Raw genomic sequence first — 20,577 nt, forward strand, 5'->3', positions numbered from 1 at the left:
GGTTTGCCCATGGTAATCATAAGGAAAATAAGCTATAAAAGGGGAAGGAGTTCAATCAACTATGTGTGCATTGTTCATGAGTTATTGTTGGTAATAGGTGATTTCACTAGGGCACAAGGAGGAGGCTCAATGGGAGATTTAAAGGAAATCTAAACACACACTGAATGGAAGGTTTGCATAAGTATTTGTGTTAAGTAAGAGGAAATGAGTTTTATATTATTGTGTAGTAGAAGTGGGTTCATTGTGACAAAGACTTGTGCCTGATACAATTATGCATAGATACATATATTGTTAATCCCATTTGCTTGAGCTATTGTTGTGGTATTAAGCACTTATTTTGACAGAGGCATGGCATATCTACTTGTACAATGCGTATATGAAATTAACAGAGAGATGGGTTATTAATCAATTGACAAATATCTGGTGTATGGATACCTTGCTCTCCTTTTTGCAGAGTTTTCTAAAGCACATGCATGTGTCTCACAGAGTTTTGATGCAGAGGCTATAAGCTGGTGATTTGCATATAGAAAGAGAGCTAGATAAATTCTCATAACTTTGACATATTTGCGCTGCAGGGATTTATACATGTTGTTGAGTATTGAACATAAAGATCTATGTTATTGAATTGTTGTTGTGGGGGTTTGATGAGTATGTTTACATATCTTGTTGCTTAATGAAGTACATGTGCCCTGAGCAAAGTTATTGTACTTGAAGATTAGTTTCAGAGTTTGTGTGTAGGATTGATGACAAAGTTTGAGATTTTTATGCTTGATGAATTGAGAATTGTGCTTTCCCTACTTGACAGAGTATTGTGTATGCAGTGACATAAGCTTATTTATGAATTTAATGTTGCTGCTTGTCTTGATTGATCTTCATATATTGATGATCTTGTATTGAAGGGTCTGCAGTGAAAGAGGTTTGACTTTGTTTACATGTTGATACATTCATGTATCGATGCTTTAGCCAGAAGTGTTTTATGACATAAGTGTTTGGTAGTAGTTGCTTTTTACGTCTTACAAAGATCAATTTCTTACTCACCAAGCATAGAGGTTTTGCTTGACAAAGATTTGTTTCCAAAGATTGTTTATAAACACCTTGTTTTAATTGTATGCACTATAGATTTCCATATGATAGAACACAAGGTTTGTTGCTTGAGGGGATTATTATGCTAGAATTTTGGTGTGCTTGTATGTATCTTGCAATATTGAACGGTAGTTCTTTGCCTTGATTAATGAATAGAATGGGTAGTGAAGTTTTCAGTGATTGAGCATCGTCATGCTTGAGTTTCAGTGACAAATATTCATGTTCATATATTGGTTATGCCACAATGTAGGGGCATTTGTGTTTATCACATGTCTTGTTATGATTGAGTTGTTGTGATTGAGAATGAGACCAATGTACTAATGATAATATTGAGTTAATGACAGAGTTAAGAGAGATCCATGATAACAGTCGTGTTTCGCATACACAAATTGTATTTGCTGCAAAAAAGGTTTTGTGTGGTTTTTCTACTTGATGAGTATGTTGATGGTAGATGAGATTTGCTTTGCACATAATATATGACTTGGCATTTGGCATTTGATGAACTAGAGTTTGATGATATATTTTTTATCAGAGATTTATTGCAGAAAGTTTGGGCTTGATGATTTATTGAGCATATTTCTCTGTTGATCGGTGATTTATTACAGAGAGATTTTGGTATTCAACTATTCAGATTGAGCATACTAGTGTATGTGGGTCCAATTTGAAAATGGGATGAAACATAGTTTGCATGATTTGTGTTTGAGTTAAGTGGATCCAATGTGAAAGATTTTGAAACGTGGTCCACAAAGGGATTGAGGGTTGGAGCCTTCAGTGAGGGAGTGGTAGCTTCCTTCCGGTGGTGGCCAACGAATACGCTTACCAATGCATGGGCTCCTACCTGTTGGAGGCTACCACCTCTTCTTGTTTCTCTAGCTTCTTTCCGACGGTGGCCGATAAATTTGATGAGGGAGTAGTAGCTTCCTTCTGGTGGTGGCCAACGAATACGCTTACCAATGCATGGGCTCCTACCTGTTGGAGAAATAAGAGGAGGTGGTAGCCTCCAACAGGTAGGAGTCTACACATTGGTAAGAGTCCGCACCAATGCAATATGTAATAAGAATTTTTCTTTGTAATAAGCAGAAGATAAAGACAACAATAACAATGGTTTTTCCCAGTTGGGTTTTCCACCCAATATCTGGTGTCCTAATGTGTTTATGTGTTGAATTATTATGGTTCATATGCCTTATGATTAAATGTTGCTCATGGTTTATTACTCTTGGTTAGATTTACTGCATAATGTGTTATGAATTAAATGATAATTCAACTAACATGGCAAAAGAAAAGTAAAATTACTAATTGCACGAAACACTGATCATCCCCGCTCTCAATATTTCTAACAAAACTGTGTGTATATGTGTACTGAGGACAATGCTTAAATAAGGGGGAGGGTAATGTAACACCCTTGCTTGACCCTTGGAATGCAAATAACATGTATATGCAGAACTAGGCCGGTGAGCCGATAATATATTTTGAGGGTCGTTGTGCCTAGGTGCATGTGTGTAAATATGTTATGGGGGTCGTTGTGCCTAGGTGCATGTGTGTAAATATGTTATGGGGGTCGTTGTGCCCGTGCACATGAGTGTTTTGTGGTTGGGGCTGGTATGCCCATGTGCACATGTTTTATATTTTGAGGCTAGAAGGCTTGGTAATGCAATTATGACAACACATGCATATTAATAAAGTATAATGACTGCAAACAGAAAAGGCGTAAAAAGAGTATGGGGGGTTGAGATTCCATCGATGAGTAAAAGAGGCACATATGATTTAATAATCATAAAAATACAGTTGCATATAACTAAGGCCATTAAGTGGATTGGGGAGGGCCAAGTGGCATAAAAAAGGCATGCATATAAAAGAGCATGTGCTAACATTGTGAATGGAACGATTCTCACACTGTAAAGATGATCCTTGATCATCCATTCTAGCAAACAACCATGGAAGCATGGATGTTGTCATGGAAATGAAAGCTTGAAAGGATACCTGGAAGATTGTGAGGTTTGTGGAACTCTTGAAAGTTGCATGACTGTTGGTTGGAGGTTGTCAGGTTTGGCACCTTGCTTGTGTGAGGGTTTGGAATGGTATTTGAAAGACTCGTGAGGGCAATGGAACTCCTGGAAGTTGCAACACTGTTGGTTGGAGGTTGTCGTGTTTGGTACCTTGCTCGTGTGAGGGTCTGGAAGGGTACCTAGAAGACTCGTGAGAGCATTGGAACTCTTGGAAGCTGCAGGGCTTTGGAACATTTAGTTTGGTTGAGTAAAATGCCCTGAAAGGTGGTGACACAACTCAAGGGACTACAGGTGCATAAAAGGGTGCACGCTGATGGGAAATGTGAGTCTGCTGGTTGGAGGCTGTTGGGTTTGGTGCTTTGGCCAATTATTGGTATTGAGCATGTAACAGGTTTTGGGCAAGCTGATGCCACAGAGTCAAAGCCCCAGCTGGGGGGGTGACCTACTGTTGAAAGAAAATGAATCGTGTGGTCCATGGTAGGGTGGAACGTCAAAGGCTTATAACTGATTGGACACAATTGAAAGATAAGTAATATAACTTGTGCGTATTTGTTTTCTACTCCAAATAATTCATATATTGTTGTGAAATACATATAAATCTTAATTTAAATACATTTGTGCCTATGCATTGCACATTAGCATATTTTTTTTACTATGTGGTTCATGGACCTCAAATATTGGTGACTGTTATGTCCACGAAATGTTTTAGGCAGATCCACCTAAAGGGATCACTTCCTGTCGGCTCAACCATGAAGCCTGACCCCGAGAGTGTCGATAAAATTGAATCCGTGACCTCTCAATATCAAAGGTACTTTGACAATGGGGACTTGACCAATTGAGCTAACCCTTGAGGCTAACATGCATTTAGTTATGTATGACAACATGCCATAATTCTGAGAGTAAGAAGGGAATTTTCAGACACAGGTTACCAAAAGTAACTGGCATAAAATTGAGCCTCAACTAGAGACTTGAATAAGCCGACAATGAATCAGAGTATGTTACACAAAAAAACATTCTCTCTTGATGAATTTCATAAAAAGCAAAGACTAGGTCCCTACCATCCCCTTTTATTGCGATTATCCCATGTAAGACGTTTGTTTGTTGGATAAAGCTAGTAAAGCTAGCCAAAAAGCTATTTTGCTTTATAATGGAGCATGTAACTTCTATAATTAATCCCGCCACTAACTTCACTAACTTTTGGCGTATGTGATTTGTTGTTCAATATATGTTAGATTTTATATCTCAATTTTATTAACATTCATCTCTTGGTATATCTTTTAAGAGAAGACAAGGAGAAAGTTGGCTAACTAATCAATTTGAATAAAGAAAAACTCATCATCAATTTGAATAAAAAACAAACCAAGAATCCCTGGAACCGAGGGTCACTACACAGTATCTCGTTGCAATACGAACCCTTAAAAGGAACCATCGAATTTTCTATCTGTTCCGTATTCATTTCTATCTGCACGAAATTTTCTCTGTTCCGTATTCATTTCTATCTGCACGAAGGCCCGGTGCATTCATTCAATCGACAAAGCATTCATTCGATCGACAGAGCAAGCTAGTGCAATTCATCCGTCCAGAGGTGGTGTGAATTGAAGGTTGGAAGAAAAATGCCTCAGAAGTCAAGAAAATCCTCATCCTCAGCAGCTGGCACTGCCTCTGACAAAACGCCCAGAGGAGCAGCAGGCAATGCCTGTGAAAAAATGCCGGGAGGATCAGCTGGCAAAGGAGTACGGACCCCTCTGGCAGGGAGCGGTAGCAACGAAAGGTATCCCGGAGGCGATAATAAAGAAGAAGAAACCATTAGGAAGGATGCCCTACATAAAGCGAGCATTAAATACCCGGCCTTCATATCAAGGGACGCGTTCGAGGGCTCTCTAGTGGCCGTGGAAGCTAAGGAGAAGCCAACAGGTGCAGGGACAGGGGCAACTCTATGGATGTCAGAGTCAGCCATGTTTGCTCATTCTTTTTCTCCCGGCATATCAGTGGCGGTAAGTTCTTGCTTTCTATGTAGGTAACCTCTAGGTACCCTCAAATCTCTTGGTACATATCACTTCATTATCATGGCAATAGTCAATTGAGTTGCCACCCTTCATTATCATGGCAATAGTCAATTGAGTTGCCACCCAGGAGCTAGGGTGCTAGATTTTGTTGGAATAGGACTTGTCTTACACTTTATTTTGACCTAAGTCCATTTATGAATCTTCAGTTAAATAACACAATATAAATATGTTTCCACAGCGATGTCAAAACAGGGAGTGTGATTAGTGGTCATGTAGCCATCTTGAAACTACCTATTTCCCTACCCTTTTTAATCTACCATTGTCTTGCATCGGCAATGCCTGTTTTAATAATGCTCAAGGACCATGATACACCTAAGGCCTCTATTGGTCTTGCCAAGAACAATCATTAATAATTGTGCAACGAAAATTGCATCAAGTTGTTCTTACCAAGCCATTAATGCAAAACATTATATCAAATTAATTACAAAATCATATTACCCCCACTTTTCTTGCATATGGCTAGACTCAACACCTTGACTTGCATGTCAAACCATCAATTTGTATCATATTAAATGCATTATGAGTGACTCATAATGTATGCACAACATGCAACAAAACACATATATTAGTCCATAATCCAAAAGTGACTAAAATTTCACAAGTGTTTTGGTGAAACTTGGTTAAAAAACGGGTTTCGACTCAAATATAGAATATCCAAAATGTAGGGCATTACAAAGTCAGTTGAGTTTGCCTAGACTTGTCGAGGTGCAACAAGCTCAATCACACTTGGCCAGTTTTGATGTGTCAATGTGGATTCATTCCATGGTCAATTCCAACCAATGACTTTGAAGGCTTTAATCCCAACTAGTGAGTTTATCGACTTCAAATTCATTGGTTATGTTAGTGCATGAAACCATAAGGGTATCAAGGTAACTAAAGAACATACACTATCACCTCGTATAATGTCTATGTGCTTAGAGTTAGTGGTTGCTAACCTTAGGGTTGTTGATGTTTGTAGCTTTGACAGGGACCTCTACACAGGGATAAGTGTTTAGTTATGCAGAAGTTGCCCAAGATCTCTTTAGACACTTGCTCTAGTGTGAGCAAGTTGCATTTGTAATTTGGCCTAAGTTTTAACATAGGAAAAACACATAATTATTATGTTGGCTAATTGAGCTAAAGAAACATTAGAAGGCACACTATACGACAACATGAGATTGAGAGAGGCATCTTAGTGAGAAGTGTGATACTCTAGTGTGTCAAGTTCGAGGAAGGTGGCAACAACGATATCTTGATCAGATAAGGAAGGCTTGATTCGCTGGATTAGATCCATTGTTGTACATGTAATTTCCTTAGTTGGGCCATTATCCCAGGGCGAGAACCCAAGTAGGTTTTGAAATTTTGTAATGAAGAATTGATTTGATTGGTCATAATTTGGTGTGTTTTTTTTGTGAGATTGGTTATGTTTTTGCTTCCACTAATTAATGTTAAGAACCTAGCTGTGCATTCATTCAATAGATTTGTAATTTGCTAGGTCAATGGATTGCCAGGGGCTAGGTTTGTAGGAGAATTAACAAGGGTGAATCTGTAGGCAACCTAGAAATGAAGTATGAGCCCTAAAGGTCAGAGAATGCTTCCAAATTGTGAAAAATACTTGGTGTTTTTATAAAATGCCAGACTTGTAATCCACAATAGAACACATTGAACAACAAGCAATAATGCATATCTACACCTAAGGATGAAATTTTGCTTTGGGAACCATGTAACCTGTAGTTAGATCCCTTAAATTTGCATGTGTAAATAAATAAATGACAAGTTTAGTCTATGTCATTATGAATTGCGATCGTACTGCCTTGAATTCTATGGGTTATGGAGTGAGAAAATCGACCAAGAGGGAAGAAATCATTGTGTTAATCGATTCAAAAGTGTCAAGTAAAGCAAGAGACACATTTAACAAGTGAGACATGGCTGCCAAATAGATGTTACTATTATTTGAAAGTTGGAAGTTTAAAGCTTGGGGATATTAGCTTCAACTAAAAGGACTCTAGGAGATGTCAAACCACTTTCGAAGCACGTTCTCTCACCAATGTTCCAAGGATGAATTCACATGAACAAGATGGTAGCAACCTCCACCTCTCACCAAAAACTATGATGTCTCACACTCATTCCAATTGGAAAGTGGGGTGTGAAGATAAAAGAACTCAAGAAAAATCAATACTCAATAATGTAAAGGAACCCCTCGTCTCACTACCCCTTTAATGTTTATAGCAGTGTTGATAATATCGGTATCGGGAAAATATCGGCGAGGGTCCGGAAAATATCTTATCGGCAATATCGGCGAAAATATCGGCAAAATATCGGCAAATATCGGCAAGCATAAAAAATGCATAATATATTCATTTTTTTCAGATTTCTAAACATATAAAGCAGTAACAACATGAACTAAACACATTGGCACATAAATATGAAGAAGGCATTGATATATATGATGTCAAATAGAAATGATACATCAAACTTCAAAGGCGATACCAAATCCTCAGGTAGGCTGAATATTTCAGACAATTTAAGAACAATTTCTAAGAGATTGCATATGTGCATATAGTTACTCATAATGTGGAATAAAGTTAGTGCTACATGTCCCGAAGGCTTAGAGGGCTAGGTATAAGAGCTATTCATATTTCAAAGCTTCACCACCGATACTTAAGACTCTGTTATAACTTATGATATATTTTATATGCTCAGAATACAGTTACACCATGGTGGTTACATGCAGATATGCCAGTTACAGTCAACCAGGTCTCCAAGTTGCTGGACTTCACATGACTGAGCATCAGTCACCAAACTGATGATGCAATGGTTCTGTTCCTTAGCATCAACCGCAATCTCCTCAGGCCACAGTCAATTAGTCACTATATCCCAGGCTGCTGAGTCTCAAGTCATCAAGTCTCAACTTATATGATTATGCTTTATTCTACGATATATTAGATATTATATTATTTTAGGAATAAAATGCAGCCTTCTTAGCAGCATTACAAAAGCCAAAAACGAGCTCTTCAGTAAGATATCACACCCAGGTAGATAAGATAGGATAGGATAAATGTATTAATGCCAACAAACAGGTCAAAGGGACTGTCGTTTTCGTTGAAGAGAAGAAACATTAAAATATTAGTGATAAACAGATCACATAGCGTGCAGAGTTAAGAGTCCAGACGTAACGTATAATGTAAGGCATATATTGAAGGTATAAGAGCATATATTGAAGGCATATATTGTAAGGCATATGCCATATATTGAAGCTACCTGTATCAGCAGCAACCTTCCAGCGCCCCTCAAACGAAAACGACAGCACCCCTCAAACCCCAATGGAAAACGACAGCGCCCCAATGGAAAACGACAGCGCTCCTCAAACCCTCGGGCCTCCTTCGCAGCAACCTTCCAGCGCTCAGAAGATCATTAAAAACCAAAATGACTAAACAGAAAGCGCAAAAATTCATTTATACAGCCCGCGCGGAATTTTTTTAACCGCAGCCGCGATATTTACCATCGTCGCGCGATTTTTGGAAAATATCGCCGAAAAATCGGATTTCTCGCGCGATTTTCAAAATGGGAAAATAGCGCGATATTTTCCGGCCGATATCTCGTTTCGCAGAAAATCGCGCGATATTTACGAATATCGCCGAGATATCGGCGATATTATCAACACTGGTTTATAGAATAGGTTCAGAGGTGTACAAAGATAATGTAACTAGCAATAAAAGAGATTAATATATGATTAGCCTCTTACAACCCATGTGCTCTAGCTTTAGAAAAGAATAACATACACAAAGGAGGAAATTCCGCCAAGAAAGAGCTCCTCTAGTTCCAAAATTGGCCTCCTTAAGTCATGTGCTCTATACATAGATAATAATAGCATATCTAATCAAGGAAACTTTCATGAAGCCCCTTCTTAAGCCATGCACTTGTTTTAAAGTCAAAATAGAACCTTGAATTCTGTTGAAATATGTAACTAGTGTCGACCTTCATAATGTAATAAAATGTAATTTTTATCATTTATTATATTCATTATTATTATTTTATTTTGGTGAAAAGCATGTTTTTCATGCTTATAGAGTCAAAAGAGTCAAAATGAAAATTTATTATGAGACAAAAGAAATGTATTTGCATCAAGTCCCATTTGGGCTTTTGAAAGAAAAAGAAAAACAATTTTATTTTGAGTCAAAGAGTCAACACAAGACCAAGTCAACCCTCCTTGTACAAGTCGGCCTAAGAGGCAACTATTCGATCCTCTTGGACATGTATATATATGAATCAACTCGACCTCTTGGTGACACATTCACTCATTATCACAACACATCGATTTCTGTGCCAAAGACAAGAAGATAGGACAACCAAAGTCAAAGGAGAGAGAAAATTTAAGTTTTCTGCCCTAATTCTATTCACACATGCGAGATTTTTGCTATTTTCTAAGGCTACTACAGGGCCAAAATTCGGCCTCCACTGCAAATTTGAAATTCCTGTGATTTTCGACTAGATTTCAGAGAATTTGACCAACGTTGACTTTGACTTGTTGTAGGTGACTTGGAGGAGGGCTGACTTGGGATCTTTGTGGCGGTCTTGGTCTTGGGTCTTGGATATCTCATTTTGATCCGATTCTATAAAAGAAGGATTGTTTGGGTTTCCCCCCTTGTGGGGGTTTGCCCTGGCTTGGAGCCTAAATCTTGGTGTCTCTTGTTCTTTTGTGATCTTTATATTTTGCATTTGTATCAATGTTTTTAAAACCGGAACTGGTGATCGAATCGGTCCACCTAATGAACCGGTTTACCAACTGGAACCGGTCTAATCGGCACTAGTTTGGTCTAAACGAACCGGTTTTAGAAAAAATACATTAAATAATTAATTTTTAATGAAACAAAACCATTTTTAAGATTTAAAACCATGATTCCAAGCCAATAGAGACAAAATATGCAAATTTTGCTCATTTATATACTATGTAAAGGTGAATATATCAAAATGGCATCGAGTGCAATACATATCATCGACAAAATAGCAAAATACGTAAGCAATGAGGCTCTAAATGGCCTATAAAGTCCAAAAACAATGCTGCAAGCTATGAGGCCATTGGCCTACTACAAGTCTACAATGTACACATGATCAATCATCAAGTTCATCACCACTGCTGGCCACAAGATCATTATCAGGAGCTACATAGACACCATCTGGTTCAAAGTCTAAGGATGCCTCAGCCTGATCTGCAACCTCAGTATCAATGCCACTAATAACAATAGAAGTAGACCTAATGGAAGCACGAGTTTGTCGACCTGCACTACTAGTGCCTTCCATTGGTTCTTTGCCTTTCCTTGATGCCGCTACTGATCCTGGTTTTGATGCTGCCACATAATCTGCTTCATCCCCCACTAAAGCCATGTCGATATCAAAATCAGCCTCAAACACAGGATCTTCAGTCTCCACCACCCATTCTGATGTTGGTTCAATATCGTCTAACACAATGGGATATAGATCAGGTGTTTTGCTCCTCATTTGGTTCCTCCTCAGTCAAAGGTTGTATTGCACGAAAACAAGATCATTTAACCGTTTTTGTTCCAAACGGTTTCTCTTCTTCGTGTGTATGCGCTCAAAAACAGACCAATTGCGCTCACAACCTGAAGCACTGCAAATTTGACTGAGGACTCTAATTGCAAACCTTTGCAATTGAGGGCACTGGCCACCAAATGACTCCCGCCAATGTGCTGCAAAGAAAAAGACATTAATTAGTAACTTAGTTTATAATTTGAATTGTAAAGAACGTAAACAATTTTAACTTGAAAAGAAAAACAAATTGGAAATTGGAATTGCTTACCTGGTTGGTCCACATCTCTTGTCATCTTTGCCAAGTTTTTGCCAAAGGTACCACCTGCCGTAGTGAAAACAATAAGTTGTCTATGTATTTCCAACTGGTTTGCATGGGTAGGGACCATGCGCTCCAAGCAATTAATCAATCTAGCTTTGACCTCCCCATCATGCAGATCTCCTAGCCAATTTTTATAATGATACTTTGGGTTCAAAAAATACCCAGCTACATGTATAGGACGATGGAGTTGATTGTTCCATCTGTTATCAATGATCTCCCATATACGGCCATATTTAGCTAACCTGTCCTTGTAAGCTGTCCGTATCTGCTCCTTTGCTTGATCCATAGCCTCATAAATGTAGCCCATGGCCAATTTTCCCCCATCCACCATCCTTAGCACCTTAACAAGGGGCTCGGTAATTTTTACAAGCTCTACAAACCTTTTCCAAAAATAATTGTCTAACACTTTCTTTTTGGTGTCTTTTCCGTCTTGTTTACTAGCTCACCGAGATTTAGACCATTCTTCAGAAGAAAACATTTTCTGCAAGTTTTTATGGTGACCATTGAGACATTGCAACATGAGGAAGTGAGTTGCAAATCTCGTAATTGCAGGCCTAACAAGCTCTTTGCCCCCAGTGTTTTTCCTCATTAGGCTCAATACCCATGAGTGGTTGTAAATGTATTTTGTAATGCACTTGGCATGCTCTACAATGTTTTTTACCCACTCCACTTTGCCTATATCCTCAAGCATGAGGTCTATGCAATGTGCAGCGCATGGAGTCCAAAGTATGGTCTTATATTTGGACTCAAGTATCTTTCAAGCATGAGGTCTATGCAATGTGCAGCGCATGGAGTCCAAAGTATGGTCTTATATTTGGACTCAAGTATCTTTCCAGCAAGAACATAGTTTGAGGCATTATCGGTGATGACCTGCACAACATGCTGCTCCCCAACTTCCTGAATAATGTCATCCAGAGCTCAAGTAGAAGGGCTGCATCCTTCACCTTATCAGATGCATCAACTGATCTCAAAAACATGGTTTCTCGAGGGCAAGAAACAAGGAAATTAATGATAGTGCGGTTCTTTCCATCAGTGCATCCATCTGACATGATGGAACAACCTGTTTTGAGCCATGAATCTTTAAACTCAACCAAATACTCATCAATGGAAGATATTTCTTTTTGCAAAAGGGCTCCCCTCAAGTCATGCATACTAGGGCCTTTGAAGCCTTTTCCTGCAGCTATAACAGAGTCCCGCATAGCTTGGTAATAAGGTGAGCGAGCATCATTAAATGGGATATCTGAATCATACCACCATCTAGCAATGTATTGATGAGAAGTTTCTTTGAATTGTTTTTTCCAATGTTGATCCAAAGTGGGTTGACGACTTGGCTAGGAGGAAGTGGGATTAGAAGAGGCAATGTTGGCAGAAGATGAGAAAAAACTTTGGATGTTTGTTCTCTTTGTTGGCCACAAGAAGGATGAAGATAGTGAAAGGGGTCATTGGTGGAAGGGATAGAAGTTGAGTCTTGAATCTCATAATCATCATACCCACTCTCTTTCATGGCTTCTAATAATTCCCTCTTCCTTGCAATGTCATCTTGGATGGCCTTCTCCCTAGCCTTATCCTCATAAACTTTTCAAGCTTGGAAATGTATTCTGCCCTAATAGGACCTGACACTGCATTTGGTGCATCACATGGCTTTACTTGGCCTCTTACCCCAACCAAGTGTTGTTTCAATCTAAGAATGCCCCCACCTCCAATAGATTTATGGCATAATTTGCATATCATTTTTCCATCAATTACATCATAATGAGCCCATGCACTGTCCTTTCCTTTTGGAGCCATGTTTGCTTGAAATAATTACAATTTGCAAAGAAATCTGCCATTTAAAAAAAAAAATTGCAGCTAAGCAACATGGAAAACCAAAGCTAAATTTAGGAAAGCAAATGCACATGCAAGCTACAAAATTTGATAGCATAGAGCTAGAGATTTGATAGCATAGATGATAGAAGTGAGAAGTTTATAAATTTATAACACATAAAAAAATTTAATTCATGGACAACAGTCAAATGAGGAATTTTCAAGTGAAAACCCTTACCTGGAAATGCAAACTAGCTTCCTTAGCCTCCTCTTGAAGATGCCAACTGCACTGACAGCTACAAACTATCTCCAAAATAGCTCCAACTCCAACTCCAACTCCAAGATGACTACTCCAGCAAAAACTCAACACTCTCCAAGCTCACAAACAAACTCACAAACACTCATAAACACTCCAAATTAGATGTGTGAGACAAATGAGAGGGAGAGGGGCCTCTTAAAGGCTTGGGGAGGGTGTTTTTGGAGGGAAAGCACCCTTAGTTTCCCTCCAAAACCCCTAAACCTCATTGAGAAATGCGCTGAGTGGGGCCTTAGTGGGCATGGCCGATAATCGGCCGGTTTGACAGAACCGGCCGGTTAGGGCCATTTTTCCCCCATCCAGCCTCTTAAACCGGGTTTTTTCTCTGGTTCCAACCGGTGGGCCTGCTAACCGGCCGGTGAGACTGGTAACCGGTTAGCTAGGCCGGTTTTTAAAACTATGATTTGTATCATTACTTGATGAAGAAGATAATATAAGTAATAACAAACCAACAAATATTCACAAGTAATTATCAAGTTAAGAGAAATCTAGCATCATTTCATTACACTTGGTTTCTCAACATGGCATCAGAGCTAAGGTGAAAGGAAGGCAGTGTGAAAGATCACAAATTGTTGGCATATTTGAAGACTATTAGACGTTCTCATAACAACCATCTCTCTCTCAACGACATTATTGAAGGTTGTTGGAAATATCATCAAGCTCTCGCTCACTCACAGCATTCTTGAAGATACGCTTATAACAACTTCTCCTTCTTTGACAAGTAAGCACTCTATTATACCTCCTAGCCAAATGACATCTATTTGTAAGGAAAGTAACAAACTTGATGGAGCTTCTAACTGCAAGGCTTGGATGAAGAGAATTGATCTAGTTCTCAAAGAAAATGAAGTCATGCAATTCATTGAAGGCAGTGTTCCAGTACCAGAAAAAAATAATGCTCAAGAAGTAGCCAAGTACAACAAGGGAGAAATCAGAGCTCAAAGAATTCTCTTTGAGTCTATTATTTTAATTTTTTGTTTTCAACAGAATTCTATTTCTAATTTTTTAATGAAATTAGTTTAGGAGCGAATTAATTTAAAAAAAATATGTAAGCGTTTTAGGGCCATAGAAGAGAGTCGGTACCCACTCCCTTCTTGGCCACTTGAGACCCAAAAGAAAGGAAAAACTCGTCGAGGTGTGATGGATTTTGACTGAAATGGCCATGAAATGCTGCTGGCCATACCATATGGTGTTTCGGAATCATATAATGCCGTTTGGTACGGTCAGTGGCGTTTCAAGGCCAATTTGGCTGTGTTTCAGTATTTCGCCGAATTTCGGGTACTAGTACACTTTCCAGGGTGACATTTCCTGCAGCATAGGAATGTAGAAAAATAGTCCCCAAAAAATGATCACAAACACAAGAACAAACTACAAAATATTTTCCACCTCATCTAAGCAAGTGTTGATAAGAAAGTGATTTTCAATTACTGAAAAAGGGCAAGAAACACATATGAACATACAATAGTGGAAGCAAGTGAAGTATATTACCAAGGAGCATCAATGTTTCACGTTAAACAAGCAGGTCAAAAGGCCAAAATATGAGGCAAACTCTAGTATCTACAAAGGAACCTCAACAACACTTAAATTGGGAACCAAATCAAGCTCCTGTGACCAGACAAACAAAAGATGATGCCGCCAGGAAAGCTTGTTCAGCTAAAGAGAATCCTATTTACTATGCTTTTAGGACAAAGCATTCTTTAAGGGGGTGGGAATACTACAACAACAACAACAACAACAACAACAACAACAATAATAATAAATTAGGTTAATGAAAACTCAAGGGTCACACATTTTTTCACTTTGTGATCTGTCAATCCATATAAATATGCTGTCATGAGGCTTATTTTAACATCATCAATTCATATCAATCAATCATTATTCCATATTTTAATATCCAAGAATATTCTGTCAATCTCAGTAATAAACAGGGACTGTTTATTCCATATAATATTCATGAACATATACTGAAACGTAATACTCAGATTTGTGTAGGCAAATCTGGTGTTCACAGGTTGGAATGATGAATTTTAATAACAATCATGCAAATATCATCCCCAACCTAAGTCACAGGACACGTCCAAAAGGGTCCCGTGTCCCGTATTTTACGTATTGGACACGAAAACGGCCCTAATACGTGTCGAATACGTTTTTTAACGTGTCCTGGAAATTGAATACGTATTCTATGGTTTTCTTCGTGTCCCTGAATTTCGAAAACGCGTATTTCGTTTGTTGAAAACGTAGCCCTAACGTATTTCGTCTGGTTGAATACGTATGCTGCAAAAAGTGTAATTTAAAGGCCGCGCGATGGATTTTTGCGGGTTATTTAAGGGCACTCGTTCCTTTACTGAAAATCGTGTATCTGTGGCTCTACATGCACAGGAATAGTAGTAGCAGCTAACTCATCCAGCTAGATAAGGGTTACGGGCTGCCCAGAATTGTTAGCAACCTCCAGCACTGAGATTCGTTCCACACAGCGCACAAGAAACACTAAACTCAGTCCCTTTTAAGGATATGCTCAGCCATCTGCACAGCAATGGATGTGGCCCCACTACAAAAGTAAACTCAACCTAATAAGCACCATACCGAAGCATATTTCCTTCTTGATCAAATGCATTCATCCCCATCCTGGATCAAGCATCTTAGGCCTGAATGTTTGAATTACAAAGGTGATGAATTTGTAATGATGATGGGTGCCTAAAAGAACCACAAAAATTGCCATGCATACAACTGCCAGTGAATTCTGCTAGCTTTACTGGGTCCTTTAGGCACCTAGAAATACTAATGTTCTGATATTTTCCCATGATAAAACCACCATATGGGTCCATCAGCATTTCCTGGTTCAAGCAAGGTTTCTCCATGTATTTGGTTTTGACTGACAACTACGTTAGAATACAAACATCATTAGGGAGACATAGATTCCTATAATATGAGAGTTATGTCTTAACAATGATGCTTTAAAAGATCTGAGAGGATCTTGATGCTGCTCGTAAACTCACAAGCCATGAATAATATGCACAATAGTGACTACATCCTGAGCAATTACATGATTTTTTCACCTTAGATTTTGTCGAAAGGTGAAAGAAACAAATGGCTTTTACAAAGAGGCATAATTTTTTATATAAATTTTCCCATGGAAACCAACATTAGAAGGCATCACATTTACCAACCAAAAGAAGGCATACCTTTAACTGCTAGGATAACAATATTGAGTAACAGCAGTTCTTAAATATAGCATTAGGATGACATATCTGCATCAAAGGTCTGTCCCAAACAATGCTATCACTCTTAACATCACTAACTTCCATGTAACAAATTTGTTCTGAAGTTTTAGAACATTAAAAATTTTGTAGAGATTTAATCATAACGTGTTTATGTGCACAGAGTTTGACCCTATCAGATTCACTGCTTGTTCGATACAGAAAAGCTGGTAAGATTACTAGTGGCTTCTTACATTAGTTGGTGGAACCACCAATAGCACATTACATTTGACAATCTGTGTATTTGACTTTCAGTGTCAAAATTAGGGATTTAAACATCACATTCTAGATCCACTTGTGATTTCCTTTTCAAATAGCTCCCTGAACCTGATGGACAACATAATGTTTGCCTTGAATCTGTTTAAACTACATCAACTTAAACATTTACTACATTTACATGCTTATCTAAAAAAACATAGTAGTAACTTGCATGGGTGGAACTTAGAAGTTAGAACGGTCTATTAGAGAAACTGAAATTCGTCTAAACAAATGGACCTTTCAATTAAGTATTTAAAGTACTTTAATATACCATTGAATATGGAATGTCTTTGCTCACCTGAATTGCCATTGCAAATATTGTACCTATAATCGGGATTTTTTTTATCTTTCATGGAGTAGAAAGCTATTATAGGACAAATTTAATTGTATTGTCGCAGACCAGCCTCCCCACACCCTGCAACACAACTCTATATATGTCTAGATTCAACCTCTCAATAACCAGAACCTGGCCCAGAGCAGATGATATCAGCTCTCACACCCAGGCAGAGGTATCACGGCCTGTTTGTTTTCAAGGCAGCCTCCAAATCTGTAATATGTCCCTCACACCAAAGAGAAAACTCAAACTTGGACCCTTTAATTATATTTTAATTTGATTAGATAAGCTGCAACCTGCAATTTAATATGGATAAAAAACTATATTTTGGTATATATATATATATATATATATATTATTAAATATATATAAAACGTGTCCCCCGTGTCCTATTTCTGGGTCGCTGCGTTTCGTATTGAATACTCGTATTTACGTGTCCTCCATGTCTCGTGTCCTCGTGTCATGTGACTTAGTCCCCAACCAAATATTTATATTTTTCTGGAAATTGTGTATTTTTATCTAATGTTTCTGTTTGTTGAGTCTATGCCAGGTCAACCCTCGAGTCTTTGGCTAGTCACAAGTAAAGTTTTATCCTAGGGCCAAAACAAGTCCTGTGCCATGTCAACTCCATGACTCTATGCTGCCTAGATTCTCAATAAATATGATTTTCAAAATCAGCCTTTGGTCATTCAACCAGTACATATAATAAATATCATAAAGTCTGACTTTGGGGAGAATAAAACATCTCTGCTTTCTAGATCCTCACTTGATACAAATTATCCATATTAAAATCATACATGTCATAAATAGAAGCTGCAGAGGTTGAGCCAAAGCATTAATTCACCATAAACATGCAAAGATCTAAGCAGTAACTACCCACCAGTTGACACTTGCAAAGCCACAGCAGATGGAGAGAACTCATTATCATTGCAATTTGAGGGCTGTTTCATTTATTTTGGTCAATCCGCTGTAATTAAGGGGTCCCAACTGTCATCAACATTTGGAATCAACAACTTTGAATTCATAGTAATGTTACCAACGGGAATCTCAACTTAGGATCTATGATATACATGCATGTAATTGATAGTTGATACCTGTGTGCAGGTCTCTGTGGCTGTATCTGTGAGTAATTTCTCCTCGGATACTTTCCCGCTCGAGTCGTTAGCAAGCCTCTGCAGCAAGCACTATAATATTGAACCTGGGGATGCAATGATTAATGAAGTTGGGACTTATTTTGCAGTTGCCATTCTTTGGCCCTCTCGCAAGGTTTGGACTCTTTCTTTCTCCCACCTTAACAATAAATGTTGATTGTTATAACCATTAGAGATATTCCTTTATTTTTTGGTTACCCTGCTTAGGTCAAATTGCTTTTCTTTCCCAATTTTGGCTGGATGCAAAATCTAATAAAGTCTCATTGAGACAGGACAAAATATTACTGGTAATAGACTTTAATATGCAAATCTTAAGTTATTGAACACAATAGTTATATTTGTCAAAAATGATTGTTAAAGCAAAAGCAATGGTGCTACTTATGTCCACCCCTATGAATGGAAGATTTTTATTGTGCCTGCTTGCAAAGTGATAGATACTTTAAATCTTAAATTGTTTCAGTTTATATAAGTCGATGTAGCTAAATTTCGCTTTCTTCTTAAGGTACTAAGGATTTGTGTTTATACATGTGCAGCTACTTAAAAATGAAGTAAGGTTATCCAGGCACCTGTCATGTACCATAGGCAATCCTTCTCTCGGCAGAAGTATTTATGTATTTCCTCTTCACATTTCCAGTACCTCACAACTTGCAAAGAAAATTGCAAAACTGCCAACTTTGGTGAATAGTGAAATGTGTCAAATGTCAGTGTGTGAATGTACTGATCTTCAGCTGAACTGGCTGGCCCCAAAGAACCCTTCAGGATCATATAGCCAGTGTTCTCATTCGGACCACGCAGGTACCAATTGTTTTGAAAATGGACAGTTTTCATCTCCAAAGACACCTTCTGGATACAGATCCAGTGTTTTTCCTTCCGATGATATTATTAGGAGCAGATCACCTCTAGTGCAGTCAGTAGCAGTCAATGCAGCGCAACAAATTCAGAGAAGTGAGACTGCTGTTCTCAAGACAGACAGTACAGAAAGAACACAATCATTGGGTCATCCTAATTGGGATGCAGTCAGGGTGGTTTTGGAAGACGAGAAGTTAAAAGAGCTCCTTCAAAGATATGGTGTCCGCTGGCTTAGTTCTCGCATTTTACTCAAGGGTAATTTTGTCACAATTCCAGTATGTGGTCAGATGTGTGTTTTCCAGGTGAAAGATTGCAAAATTTCTTCAGAGGAGATGTCTAAGATGCAGCAGACTTCAGAATCTGCAAATTTCTGTAGCTTTAGTAACCTATCGCCTGAAGAGGACAGAAATGAGGCAGATCCCAGAAGCCCACCTCTTGTGTTGACCAGCTTTCTCCTGGGATGCAGAACAAATATTAACTTCCTTCCACCTGCGAATCTTGTGTTGAATTCACAACACAAAGATAGTTTGTCACCAGAGGCTAGAGACAAAAATTGTACTGAGAACAAACCTCTAAAACATTTTCCAAATTCTGAGGCACTGGCAGTTTCTTCTTTGGGCGGTTTGTCTGAACAAGTTGCTGCTCTAAAGGAAATTATCAATTTCTCATTACTACGTCCACATACTTTGGCAAGGTATTAAGCTTTAACAAATGAATCCTTTTATGCAATAATGATTTTGTCTCCTTTTGTAGCTGTTAATACAGTTGGTTTACCACAAAACTTCACCTTTTGCTTCAGACGGGAAACATAGAATACATTGTAGATCTGCAAATTTTTGGGTAAGTGTTAGTTATTGTTGCTTTAGTGGTTATATTTTTTGATTGTAGTTGACTAATTGACTACTGATTAGTGATCGGTTGCATTTAATAACGAGTTGAGTACTTTAATTAGAGATAATGTTCTCCTTTAGTGCACCTTATCCAGAGAGAAGTCAGATCTACTCTAGGTCACTCAACACATGCCAGTGAAACTTCAATAAGACATTCTCTCATGTGGGGTGACCTTCCTAGTATCACTAGTGTGTCAGTTCAAGAGAGTTAAGTGTGTCTTTTGCTATCTTTTGTTATCCGCCGGTTGTTTTGTTCAGTTACTTGGCTGCTTGAGTTGTGCACGTGGCAAGTTAGAGGGTTTTCTCTCTTGTTTTGTGTCATTGTAATTGTTCTTTAGAGGTTAAAAAGAAGTAACGTGATTGCTGTTACCAATATCAGGTTTGCTGGCTTTGATTTTTAGAATTAGAATTAGTAGTTTTCATATTAACTGTCTGTGACTAGCAAAAAATTTCGAAACATATATGGTATTAGTTTTTGAATATACAAAGTTTTCATTGGTGTTTCATAAGATTTTAAGTTTCAGCTTCATGTTAGATTTTTGAGTTCAGATTTGCATATCATGATTTGAAATTTTAACATGGTATTAGAATTGTTTTACTGAAAATCTTCCCTCCTGTGAATTGAGAAGGCAATGACCTGTGAGAGGTAATTGACTTTGCAGAGGATTTTAGCAGTTGTGACACCCAACAAGTTCCAGTGACTAGAGCAATCCATGCCT

General features: G+C 38.3%; 1 protein-coding gene across 1 annotated transcript in view; it reads left to right on the forward strand.

The window, feature by feature from the left end:
* Positions 1–4,464: 4,464 nt before the first annotated feature.
* CIP111 (Cam interacting protein 111) overlaps positions 4,465–20,577 on the forward strand; it is a 166,671-nt gene continuing 150,558 nt past the window's right edge. Inside the window, exons 1-3 of the mRNA XM_089445755.1 lie at positions 4,465–5,083; positions 18,073–18,234; positions 18,653–19,662. Coding sequence (XP_089301881.1) covers positions 4,703–5,083; positions 18,073–18,234; positions 18,653–19,662 — 1,553 coding nt within the window. The 5' untranslated portion in view covers positions 4,465–4,702. The remainder of the gene's footprint in view (positions 5,084–18,072; positions 18,235–18,652; positions 19,663–20,577) is intronic.

The sequence above is a fragment of the Pinus tabuliformis genome, chromosome 9 (assembly GCF_031772625.1).
Source record: "Pinus tabuliformis cultivar Carrire ecotype Pingquan chromosome 9, CPIR1, whole genome shotgun sequence".
NCBI classification, from domain to species: Eukaryota; Viridiplantae; Streptophyta; class Pinopsida; order Pinales; family Pinaceae; genus Pinus; species Pinus tabuliformis.